Below are 13,222 nucleotides of genomic sequence, written 5' to 3' on the forward strand. Positions count from 1 at the left end.
GCTCCCGGCTGCGCCCTGGTCTCAGGCCTCGCTGCGTTAAGACTCTGGCCCCAGGAAGCGAGCCAGGCCCCCCAGCAGTAGCCCTCTGTCTGCCGGATTGTCTCAGGGGAGGCCCTCCGATGTCCCCGGGAGCGGCCCGGCCCTCCAACACCCTCCGGCCGCACTCCACCGCTCGCCGCCGCCTCCCGCATGCCTGGGTCAGAGAGCTCGAAACTTGAGGCCCCGGCTGCACGCTCCCGGACCAGGCCGCAGATCGTCGCTCCGCTCCTCTCTGTGACCGGGACCGTCAGCTCTCGGCGGATGGCACCGGAGCACAGCTACTCGGCCCAGGGCACTGCTCCTTCCTCTAGGGCTGGGGGATGAACAGGAGAGACAAGATATTAGGCTGATAAGTGGCGGGCTGGACAGGGCTCTTCTAGGCTACGTCCGCCATGATGGACCGCTAAGCCACGCCCCCTAGAATATGGGATATTTGAGGTGTTTTTATTTCCCTTGCCATTTAGAGAAAAGCTTTTCATTAGCAGCGATCGGAACCCCCCCCCTCCCCCAACACACACCCACGGATCATGCACAAAACCTTGGCATCATCCTGGAGTCCTTGCTCTCAATGAACTGCCAAATCAACGCCTTTTCATCCTCCTGCTTCCACACACTCCACCTGCTTCGTAAGATCTTCAAGTGGATTCCCACCAAGTCCAGGAAAACAGTCACCAATTCACTCCTCAGCAGTCTACTATGAAAACGCACTCTACGCTGGCACCACCCAGAAACTGCAGAACATCCAGAACGTCTCTGCCAGACTTATCCTACACTTCCCACGCCACAGCCACATTACCGGCCACCTGAGCGACCTTCACTGGCTACCTATCAACAAAATAATTACCTTCAAGTTCCTCACCCGCGCTTACAAAGCTCTCCTCTACGCCGGACCTGCATACCCCAACCACCGCCTCTCCTTCTACACTCCCACCAGACATCTCCGCTCTGCCCAACTTGCCCTGGCGACCATCCCACGAATCCGCAAGACCACGGCTGAAGGAAGAACCTTCTCCTACCTCTTTGCGTAGATAAGGAACTCCTTGCCTCTGCACCTCAGGCAATCCTAATCGCTGCCGCAATTCAGGAAGGACCTAAAAACCTGGCTCTTCAAATGAACTACAGACTCCCCCCCCCCCCCCCCCCCCCCCCGCACTTTGAGACCCTTATGGGAGAGTAGTTGCGCTTTATAAGAAACCTGATTGATTGTATACTGTGTATGCCTTTTTCACCCATACAAAAGCATTACACATAAAGACACATTTAAGTTAACATTTTACTTACCTGTGAAATTCAATATTTTAAAAATTAAATACCTGATCATGAGGTTCTTGCTATCAAAATGTATTTTAAAAAAATTGCTATTTTTCTAAATTGGTCTCCGATTTTTTCTTTGAGTGTGTCTCATTTATTGCCTATGTGAGTACAACAAACGCTTAGCTCTACCCTCTGATGAGCCTAAACTGCTTGGCCACACTACCACAAAAGAGAGCCTTTAGTGTTATAATGTTTGCCTCTGTAAACCAATAAGGGTTGCCTCGATTCTCTAGACAATGTACCTCGATTTGGTCCACTATATAGAGAGCCAGCTTCCTACACCTAGCGCAGACTGTTTAGCCCTTAAAACAGACATTCTGGGCTGCTACTGGCAAGAAAATTTAAGAAACTATGCATTCAGGGTTTAAAAGGCCAAGAGGGCGGGGGTTGATGGGCCCAAGGGAGGTCATTCTTCATTGGAGCTCTGATCCGGCTCCATTTCAGACTCTCCAATCTGCAGAAAAGGTATGGTGTTTAGCCATCTGATTCCGACAAGATGCTAATCAGTTCCGGACTAGCTGTAGTGGGCATCGGGCCTTTCCCCGGGAGGCTGGAAGAATGGAGGCCGGTTTTGCAGTGGTGGGGGGGGGGGGTTTGTTACTGGGCCAGATTTTGCAGCGCAGTTACAATATCAGGCCCAAGTAAGAAAAGCAGCAGAGAGCTTCACACTTTCACTCCCCCAAAGCTGCTCCGCCAAAATTGCCAGGGCTGCTTTGGGTTCCCAGTCTGGCCTTGATGCTAATTGTGGTCCCCGACTGGTTCTGTGGACATTTCTGTCATGCCTGGTGGCGCAATGACCTTTGATGTGCTTAATCTCCATGCAAGATTAGGTGATCACCAAGTCATGTCACTTTGGCTACTGATGGGAGTTCCACCTGGGAATTGTGGGTGAGGAGTCCGTGAAATAATTTTGACTTGTGACATTCCAGCCAATCTTCAGCATGAACGTTTGCTAGGAGTTTATCCAATAATCCCATTATAGAGGAATGCATAAAAAAATCCTGGTTGCAAAAGTTTAACTTCCTACTCTTTCGCTTTGTGGAAAATGTATTGTGCCTCTCTATAACTTTAATATCATGGTCTAGACTAGATTACAGTAGGCTTTTCATTTCTGATGTAATCTGAAAGGGGGTGGTAGGAAGAGAAGAAAGCAAACCAAAGAGGAAAGCTTTGAGTGAAACAAGACGAGAGATTTGTTAACTTCTTCAAAAAGCCCCACTTTAGGCATGTGAAATTGCTAATCTGTTCATTTCCCTTCTGGTGCATAAGACCACTTGCGTATGCATTATTGCTTTGAAAATGTTTACCAATTAGATATCTTGGTTTCGTTTGAAATTTCTTTTCATTGAAGGGGTATACTGAACATTGCATGGAGTATGGCTGACCCAGAACTCCTACTCAGCTGTGGAAAAGATGCAAAAATTATCTGTTGTAATCCCAACACAGGAGAGGTATGTATTTTCTTGCATGTTTTTGTAGGTATAGCCTCTGTATACAGCACATTTTGTATATTTGAGCTCAACCTAAGAGATAAAGTGTATATCCTCAAATTGCATCAAATGACCTTCAAAGAGAGATTATACACAATGTCTCTGTTGTTGCAGGTGTTATATGAGCTACAAACAAACACTCAGTGGTGCTTTGATATCCAGTGGTGCCCCAGGAACCCTGCGGTGCTGTCTGCTGCTTCCTTTGATGGTCGTATCAGTATCTACTCTATCATGGGGGGAAGTATAGACTGCCAGAGCCAGAACCAGGCAGATAAGGTAAAAACCATTGGATGCCGGCTTGAAATTTGACAGTTCTCAGGTTACTTTGTTCTGCTGGTGTGATTTATGAATTTGTCTGAATTCTTTCAGTTGTCTTCCTCGTTTGGTAACATGGATCCCTTTGGTACAGGGCAAGCACTTCCTCCTCTGCAGATTCCCCAAAAAGTGACCCAGCAAATGACGGTTCCTCCATTGAAAAAACCACCAAAGTGGCTTCGGCGTCCTGTTGGGGCTTCCTTTTCAGTAAGTTCATTTTACTGCTAGGTTTGTTAACCTGGTGGGAAGTGAATAGGAGAGTTTGCAGTAAGGTTAGCATAACTATTAAGGATTGTACTTGTAATTGGGTAAAAAAGATCACGTGCAACTAATTTGATCCATAGCAGCCAATTCTACTTTAATGTGTTCTACTTAAGAGCAGAGAACACTAGGAAAGGAAGTGGTTTATGGCTCCTATTCCAATCTTGATTAGGTGACAGCAAAACCTAATGTCCAGTGTCCCGGTGCAGTTTGTCTTACAGCATATTTGAGTTACAAAATGGATGTCACTGAAATATGTACTAATTATGTCAGCCTCATTTGCATTGTTTTAAATTTCAATTGTTTTCGGCTTTAGTACAGCAGTTTTCAAGCGAGTGATCTAACCCCATTTATTCGACTTGAATAGTGCTGTAAACTACAGTGTTAATGAAGAGCAGCACAGAACAGCATTTCCAAACAGTTGAGTTGAGTAGAAGAGTTAAACAAAACTGAAGCATTTGAAGACGGGGACCCCGTGCCTAATCGATCAGAAGTTGCAGTTTTTCATTCCTGTTTGGAGTAGTATTGTTAAGGTTCATATTTTCAGGCTTTTGTTGGTCAGTACATTTAAATGAGTTCATGTAAATAGCTCCCATTTGAAAGGATCACTTTTTACTCAGATCCTGCCACAACTTGTCTGGACTTTTGTGGTGCCAAGACCTGCTGCAGACAGGCTTGTCTCTGATTAATTTGGTGCCTTTGTTTGATTGTGATATCCACCCTGTGTCTTCCGTAAATGGACTCAATGACACACTACATCAGAAAAAATTTAAAGTCTGCAAAATCTCACCGAAGCATAAGAAAACAATGGGCCCTTTGTCGCCCTAAAAAAGGCAATCACGAGGGAAGGTCAGCAAGGCATTCTGCAAAAAAATGATGTACATAAGGTTTTATCTTTTGCCACAATCTACAAGAAACTAGAGCAATGTTCCTTGGTAATACATTGTGTAATCTATGTATGCTTCTCTGTTATACAGTGGTAACATTGCCATAGATGATATTCTTTCTGTTAACTAGCTTCAGATTCTTAGTACTTCAATAACATTTTGATCCCATTTACTGTTTGTGTGCAAGGAATAATGTCATATTCTAGTAGATTCGTATTGTAAAATATTGCTGTGTCCTGTTTTATTTATTGTGTCAATTTTATTTAACAGTATTGCACTTTTGTAATAAGCCATGAGACAGGCATAAATAAATGCTCGCCTAAATTCTAGAATTAATTATTGGTACTTTATGCACCTACGCCATTAAGAGTTTTTTTAGTTATAGCTTCAGCATTTGGTCTTGCTATATATTTCTTTGCTTATTCACAGGAGAGAAAGGTGGGAAAGGGATGTTCAGATTGGGGTGTCTCCAAAGTTTATTAGTTTCACTCAAAGGACAGGCAACTTTAGAGTGTTCATGCACAATACAGTGAAGGATATACATGAGAGGTGTGACATGTGAAAATGCTTTATTCATCACTATTTGGTACTTATTTTTTCCACTTTTGTGTACCTTTCAAGCAGTCAATGCTGTGGTTTCTTCTATGCCGCTGTTTGTTAAATAACACATGAAATGCTAAGCATAAATCTTTAATAGAAGTAGTTTTTAGGTCTTGCGCCTAGCGGTGCAGTGCATAGCACAAGACATTTAGTAGCTAAAAATAAGGTTTAGGATACTGACCTAGGAATAGCACACGCTCGTGCATGTGCTTATTCTTTTGTGCCCCGCTATTGGCCTTTGCATTCGTGTTTTTTTTATCAAGAGAGCATGCAATAGGCCAAAGGCGGGCTCATTTTTCCACCCATGGCTTATTGGTGTCTATTACGCGCACCAAAGTCCATGTGGTTTCACTTATCGTGCCCAGACACGGGCGCGATAATTAAAAGCACATTTCGCTGTGGCGCGTGCACCACTCGCGGGTGGTTTTTTTTTTGTTTTTTTACAATTGCGATTGCTTTCGCGATCGCTTTCACTGCCGCTTGTTTTTATTATTTTTCTCCGCGTACTTTTCGAGTGTGAAGATCTAGAAGCACTATATTTTTAAAGAAATAATTGACAGTACTGCGATCCTGTTGAGGAGGACTCCCTTGGGTTCGAGGTAGGAACTGCTTGGCTCAGTCTGTCCTAGTCAGTTGGTCCCCAGCCACAATGGAGACCGAGCCGCTACTCCAGCCGACCGTGGAACGGAGTTGGTGCGCCAACCTGGACTTCGAAGTGCATGAGCGGAACTCCAAAGCCAGGACTTGCTCCTACTACTCGTTGGGCTGCTCGGTGACATGCATGCTGGAGCCAGGTAATGTTCTGTACGGGTGAGGTGCACATCGGTAAGGAGTTGATAGCGCCTAGTTGTGCCCAGGTTGTTTCATGGCGCTTAATGAGAGCACTTGGAATCCCAAACTTCAGAGTAGTTTCTGCAGTACAGATATTTCTTTTGATCGTGCTATTTGCATTGTTACTTTACAAATGTCTTATTTTTGTATTTTAGTTTACGGCACAGTATCCTAATATGCTGTAACTTTAATTCGTATGCTGCGTCTCCTCTGCCGGCCTCTGGGCAGAGGACTTGCTCGCGGCTGTATCCTTGTAGCTGCCTCCTGCTCCGAGGAAGTATTCACACCATCGCATCTTCAGTGTTTTTTTTACTCCCGCCCTGTGAGCTCTACCACACCGCTTTACTTTCACACAAGGTGGGCGAGCCCCCCCCAAAAAACGAGAGCGATCCGCGGCAATGGCCTTGCTTGGCTCTAAAATCATGCGCACAAGCAGAGCCTTGAAAAATATTTGGTTCTGTAAAATATGCAACACACACCATGCAAAATATCATGGCCTCTTCATTTTTAAGTGTATTGCTTTGACATGTGGTCAGTGCTTAATTTGAGCCGGTGGTTGCTGATGGGGGCTCACCCTCATTTTGTCGACCAGCACTTTTTTCCTCATCTAACATTTATGGCGAGAAAGAAGGGAGGAAAACGTACACAAGGAGAACGATGGGGGAATATATATGTGGAAATACATCAATAGGGAGACAGTAGGAACTGGGAAGAGTGAGTAAAAGGGGCAGGGAGTGATGATAGTGGAGTAAAGAGGCACCGAATACGCATCCTTCGGCGGGTGGACATTTAATCAGCTGGCCACGGGCTTCTGCGCTGTGTTTTGGGCTGCGCTCAATCTTTTTACAAATTAAGCACTAATAGCGTTTTCGCATCAAGATATAACCCTCGCTGCATTGAAGGTATTAATTACAAAGTAATAGTTTTAACAAAATCATACCCGCCTTTCCCAGAAATGCCAATAGTGAACTAAGATGTGGGGTCTGGTGGCTCAGTGGACTAATGCACCCCCTGTGTTCATTCCCATGGTCAGGGTTTCGAATCCTGGCGGGTCCGCTCAGCCTTTCATCCTTCCGAGGTCGATAAAAATGAGTTCCCGCATTAACTTACCTGAGAGACGCCGCTACACTCCACAGCTTGCCAGGAGTCTCAGCCCACGCCGCCACCGCCGAGAGTCACCTTACCTGCAGTTTGCTCGCGCCGCCGCTCCGGGACTACGAATCCCGGCAGCCTACGCGGCGGCGCGCGTTAGTGACACCGCGAGGGCGCCAGGGGAGGCGCACATAAGCGCCGCAGGACCGGCGGAGCTCTGGGACACGCATTAACTTACCTGAGAGACGCCGCTACACTCCACAGCTTGCCAGGAGTCTCAGCCCACGCCGCCACCGCCGAGAGTCACCTTACCTGCAGTTTGCTCGCGCCGCCGCTCCGGGACTACGAATCCCGGCAGCCTACGCGGCGGCGCGCGTTAGTGACACCGCGAGGGCGCCTGGGGAGGCGCACATAAGCGCCGCAGGACCGGCGGAGCTCTGGGACACGCATTAACTTACCTGAGAGACGCCGCTACACTCCACAGCTTGCCAGGAGTCTCAGCCCACGCCGCCACCGCCGAGAGTCACCTTACCTGCAGTTTGCTCGCGCCGCCGCTCCGGGACTACGAATCCCGGCAGCCTACGCGGCGGCGCGCATTAGTGACACCGCGAGGGCGCCAGGGGAGGCGCACATAAGCGCCGCAGGACCGGCGGAGCTCTGGGACACGCATTAACCCCTTCCAGGCTCATGACGAGCTGGGCTCGTCATGGTGTAGCCTCCTCAAACACTGATGACGAGCCCAGCTCGTCATGAACAATGGGAAATAGGAAGATCCAGCACAGCAGCAAAATATCGCTAGCAGCGATGGTGTTAACTTACCTGAGAGACGCCGCTACACTCCACAGCTTGCCAGGAGTCTCAGCCCACGCCGCCACCGCTGAGAGTCACCTTACCTGCAGTTTGCTTGCGCCGCCGCTCCGGGACTACGAATCCCGGCAGCCTACGCGGCGGCGCGCGTTAGTGACACTGCGAGGGCGCCAGGGGAGGCGCACATAAGCGCTGCAGGACCGGCGGAGCTCTGGGACACGCATTAACTTACCTGAGAGACGCCGCTACACTCCACAGCTTGCCAGGAGTCTCAGCCCACGCCGCCACCGCCGAGAGTCAGCTTACCTGCAGTTTGCTCGCGCCGCCGCTCCGGGACTACGAATCCCGGCAGCCTACGCGGCGGCGCGCGTTAGTGACACCGCGAGGGCGCCAGGGGAGGCGCACATAAGCGCCGCAGGACCGGCGGAGCTCTGGGACACGCATTAACTTACCTGAGAGACGCCGCTACACTCCACAGCTTGCCAGGAGTCTCAGCCCACGCCGCCACCGCCGAGAGTCACCTTACCTGCAGTTTGCTCGCGCCGCCGCTCCGGGACTACGAATCCCGGCAGCCTACGCGGCGGCGCGCGTTAGTGACACCGCGAGGGCGCCAGGGGAGGCGCACATAAGCGCCGCAGGACCAGCTTAGCGGGACGCGAGTGGGACGCCCGGAGCTAAGCCCGGGCAAAGGGCGGGCCCTCTACGGCCCTCATCGGCAGGAAGAGGCAGGGGTAGGGCCCGACCCCCTGTTCCTTCAGAGACGCTCCTACAAGTAAGACTCTGTTGTCGTCCCTGTGTTGTTTGTTAACTGCGTTATATACATATGATGTCCAAAAAGAAACCTGCTGCTCTGCCCGCAAACACCATGGATAACTATGTTGTGCAAACAGTAAAGAAAATAAACGAACAAAGGAGGGAATCACTTGGGCTAAGCCAGTCACCAGATTTGCGCAGGTTAAGCCCTACTTTACCTCTGTCAACTGACGATAGCCCTTTCGTGTTGGTGGAAACCAGGGTTTCATCAAATGCATCACCTATTATTGAGCCTGGTAGCCAGCCATTGACCACGTTACCATCCCCTGTTATTCTGGATGTAGACTCTGACAATGTTATAGATTCAGACCCAGAAACTGTAACTGGTCCTGTGGAGGACGATTTACCACCAATTGAGCCTGTGCGCACCTGTGTGAAGAATCAGCGGAAACAGGGCGGTCCAAGGCCAAGAGTGAAAAGGAAAAGAACATTATCCCCAGGCTCCTTGAGAGCTCCCCAAAAGGCTGTAGGGGAAGGGACTTTAAGAAACAGAGGAGATGACGAAATGTTTAGTAAACTGCTTGAGGTTGTAGAGGGTAAACTTAATGAAATTGTAAAACCTCTGATCTCTAAAATCGATAAATTGCAGGCTGAAGTAAAAAGACTTGGAGGTGTGCAAACAAAGTTGACGGAGGAAATAGGCAGTCTTAATACCTTATTAACAACAAGAAATAGTACCGTAGGGGTTAACCAAGTTGGAGAAGGGACATCTGGTGTGCTGACTAATCAAGTCCATATGCCGGCCCCAAAAGATAATCAACACGTAACAACAGCAGAAGGGTGTCCGTTGATAGTAAATTTACCACAAGCACAAGTTCACGGTACAGACCCACTGCAGTTTATTGAGGAAGCCTCACCTGTTGTACTGGTGTTAGCTAATGTTCCCCTTTTGGACGACGGCATTACCGAGTCATCTAGCTCTCTGACTAGTAAGGCCCTCCATTGGCTTTCAGGTAACATGAGGTTAGCACCTGGAGGGTTACAGCAACTGGCGCACGATATTAAAGCAGTTAAACGCGTTCCCTGGATTGGGAATCGCCCTAAAAGATTTAAAGGGGATTGTGTGGCGGTGACATTTGCACACCCTGAAGTACTCCCAAATGTCCTAACGCATATTCTTCCGCCTCAGCGTAGAAGAGGTACGGTGGTTCCCCTAACATTAAAATTCTTTTATGGGGAACAGCAAAATGTAACCCTACCAAAAACGCCAGCATTAGGATGGGATAACAACTTGAATATGCATAACCGCTGGGCTTCTCCCCTAGTACCAAGCCTGCTACTACACAACAGGTTTGATGCCCTGTCTGGTCTTAATAACTGCGATTGACAAGAGGTCAGACACGAGATTGCCGAAGCGTCCGCAGGAGTAGACCTAAATCAGTCCCCAAATACTATAGGTAGTACACTGCTTAAGTCTGTGGGTACATCTTGCAATATCTTAGAGGGGGCATCAACATCTTGCCACATTGCTAGTTGGAACATAGCAGGACTAGCTTCTAAATTTGAAGTATTAGGGTGGCTAGAACTAATCAGAACATTTGATATCTTATGTCTACAAGAGACCTGGTGTCTAAACTTTAAGGGCCTTGATGGTTTTGTAGCATATGAGCTACCAGCAGTGGCAACTACCTCAGGGAGGGCCAAAGGTGGTTTGCTAATTCTGATCTCTGTGAAAATGCGAATTAGGGTGAAGGAGCATATCACCGTGGGCAATAATTCCCAACTGCTGTGGTTAGTTGATGAGGCAGACAAAAACATTCTACTGATTAATATGTATAATAATGTTTTTGATGCTAGCAGACACATGGTTATTTTAGAATTAGACATCGCAATCAAACAATTGATGAAAGCTTCTAATACAGTTTTTGAGCTCATATATGTTGGAGATTTTAACATTTCTGTTTGCCCTCTCTCTAATCAAAAGTTGTGTGGCACTTTGAACCGTGTTGGAGAGCCAGCTACACATTTCCCACACAATACATATGGAGAAACTTTGAACTCCTTCCTACTCGCCTATGATATGGAGGTCCTAGAGATTGAGCAGGATGGGAAGAGTGATAGCTTGCCAACTTTTGTAGGGAGGGGGGCGAACACTGTAATTGATTTTATTTGCATGTCTTCCGAACTAGCTCATTTTAGCTCTGATGTCAAGGTTGTAGACTATATGGTTAGTGATCATAACTGTCTTGTTATTGAAACTAGGTTTTGGAAAGTTTGCATAATTCCAGATAGTAGCCCTATCATAAACATTGATGTACATAGGCCGAACGGATTTAGAATAAGGTGGGCAGGGGATAAAGCTGAAGTAACTTCTAATTGCATTATCTCATGCTGCTTAAATGACATTACATCAATTATTGATGAGAAGTCAAATATGGAGGCCTGTATTATTCACTTTACTAAAATCAATGTTTTTATTAGTGGTAAGTTTACTAGGGCTGCTGGAAATATTAACAATAAAGCCAGGGGATGGTTCAATAATGCATGTACTGTGGCCCTAAAGACATTAAAAAAGGCATTATCCACCAAACCTAGAGACAAAACGGTTGTAGCTAAGCTCCGATCTAACTATAACTTAGCTCTTAAGCAAAGGAAAGCTGAACTACGAGAGGAAGCTTGGGAGAGATTTGATCTAGCGGCTGTATCAAAAAATTGTACTCTTTTTTGGACAGTAGTAAACAGCCCCTTTTTAAAAGATGATAAATTCCCCGTGTTAACCTCAAACGTAGGTAAGGAATCATGGGTACAGCATTTCTCCGGCATTTTTAATCCCAACACGGTAATGTTGCCGATAAGTTGCTCCTGGCCAATACTTAGCCTAGATATCACCTTACAGGAGGTTCTAAGTAGTATCAGGGCTAGTAAGGGCGGAAAGGCCCAGGGACCCGACGGTGTGCCAGTTGATGTGTATAAATTCGCACCTGAGACTTGGGGGCCAGTACTAGTCAAAGTTTTTAATGCTGCTGTTCGCTATACTATCCCGTGTACCTGGTCTGAATCAATAATAGTTCCCATTCACAAGAAAGGGGACCGAGGAAACGTTAAAAACTACCGGCCAATTTCATTGCTGGATTCGTCCGTCAAGATTGAGCCGTGTACTCCTCGTCCGATTAGAAGAGTGGGCAGAGACTAATCAGATAATGACAGACTGCCAATATGGGTTCAGGAAAGGAAGAGGTTGCATTGAACAATGTTTAAACCTGGAACTCCTGATAGGGAAATACACCCGAGCAAAAAATGGTTCACTCTACCTCTGTTTCGCTGATCTGAGCAGCGCTTTTGACCTGGTGGATCACGCCATACTATGGACTACCTTGCTAGAAATGGGAGCACCTAGGGAAATTATATATTTTCTGGCCCGTTTGTACGAGAGGCTTAGCTCGAGTGTTCGGTACGGGCCTTCGGGCAAATGTACAGACAAATTCAGGGTCAGGAGAGGTATCAGACAAGGGTGTGTTTTGGCACCCCTGCTTTTCACTCTGTTTATTAATGAAGTAGACTCGATCCTTAAGAAGGCACCAGCGGACGCCCCTAGAGTAAACACAAGTACCATCCCCGTGTTACTCTATGCGGACGACGCTGTGTTGCTTTCTAGGACTCCTCGGGGTCTACAGCTTTTGATGGACAACTTTGTGGCCTTTATTGAAAAAAGAAAGCTGGTCATTAACAAGAGCAAGACATATGTGATGGAGTGTGGAGCTAGAAATGTTAAAACTAAAAAACCCTATAGGTATCTTATTGATGGCCAAGTGGTGCAGTGTGTGGTAAATTTCTGCTACCTGGGGGTTACCTTTTCCAAAAATGGTCGCTGGGATGTCGAGCACAAGGTGGTGCGCGACAAAATGATCAGGAGCGCCAATGGAATATTTGCTTTTGCAAGTAAATTAGGTAGTAGAAGGCCCAAAGAAATGCTTAAGATCTTTGAAGCTAGGTGTCTTTCGGCTGCTCTCTACGGAGCAGGGGTATGGGGGGTATCCAGGGTAGAACCTTTACAGGTAGAAGAGAATACATTTCTGAAAAAATTATTGTGTCTCCCGACATCCACTGCTAATAGTTTGGTCCACAAAGAACTCGGACTACATCATCTAAATGATCTATTACTGTTGAGACCTCTGATACTATGGCGTTCGGTCTGGACGAAAGACGAAACCTCATTTAATAGGGCTATCATTGAGGATTGTTTACGTCTAGACTATTTTCTCAAAATCCCATGGATTAAATACACAATTGAATCCTTTTCCAATGTGTTTGGGTTAAACGTTACATTAGATCACTGTTCTGCTTCGGATCTCTCTAAAGAGAGTCTGAAATCAATCTTTTTAAATCACTGTGCAGAAAGACGAGCCACGGATGATCTCAAACTTTCCACCTGTATACGTTACAACCAAATGAACGAATTTGTGGGCCTACACCCTTACCTCTTCCAGGTAACTAAAGGGCAACATCGGTTTGTTCTTACCAGGATGAGGATGGGTACGGTCCACCTATTGGTTGCATTCCCTGAGATTAAGATGCGCCCTACAGGTCCATGTCGGTGCGACAACATTTCAGAACAAAGCACAGAGCACTTTCTACTTATATGTAACCTGTATAGTGAATATCGTAAAAAAATTTTTAAAACCTTTATTTATTAAATTTGGAGCAAGAACCATCAAAGCGGCAATGAAATTACTTTTTAATTTGCATCACCCTGACATCTGTTTTTATACGGCTAGTTATTTACTCAAGGCAATTAGTTCTAGGAAAAGCATGAATTTAAAAAAAAATAATTTT

General features: G+C 46.6%; 1 protein-coding gene across 4 annotated transcripts in view; it reads left to right on the forward strand.

Moving 5' to 3' along the window:
* Positions 1–13,222, forward strand: part of SEC31A (SEC31 homolog A, COPII component) — a 256,619-nt gene that overhangs the window by 159,994 nt on the left and 83,403 nt on the right. For all 4 annotated transcript variants that reach the window (XM_086961994.1, XM_086961992.1, XM_086961993.1 and 1 more), the window contains exons 8-10: positions 2,705–2,804; positions 2,958–3,119; positions 3,213–3,365. In XM_086961994.1, the coding sequence (XP_086818120.1) occupies positions 2,705–2,804; positions 2,958–3,119; positions 3,213–3,365 (415 nt within the window). The remainder of the gene's footprint in view (positions 1–2,704; positions 2,805–2,957; positions 3,120–3,212; positions 3,366–13,222) is intronic.

This window comes from Lissotriton vulgaris, chromosome 3_1 (genome assembly GCF_964263255.1).
Source record: "Lissotriton vulgaris chromosome 3_1, aLisVul1.2, whole genome shotgun sequence".
Taxonomy (NCBI): Eukaryota; Metazoa; Chordata; class Amphibia; order Caudata; family Salamandridae; genus Lissotriton; species Lissotriton vulgaris.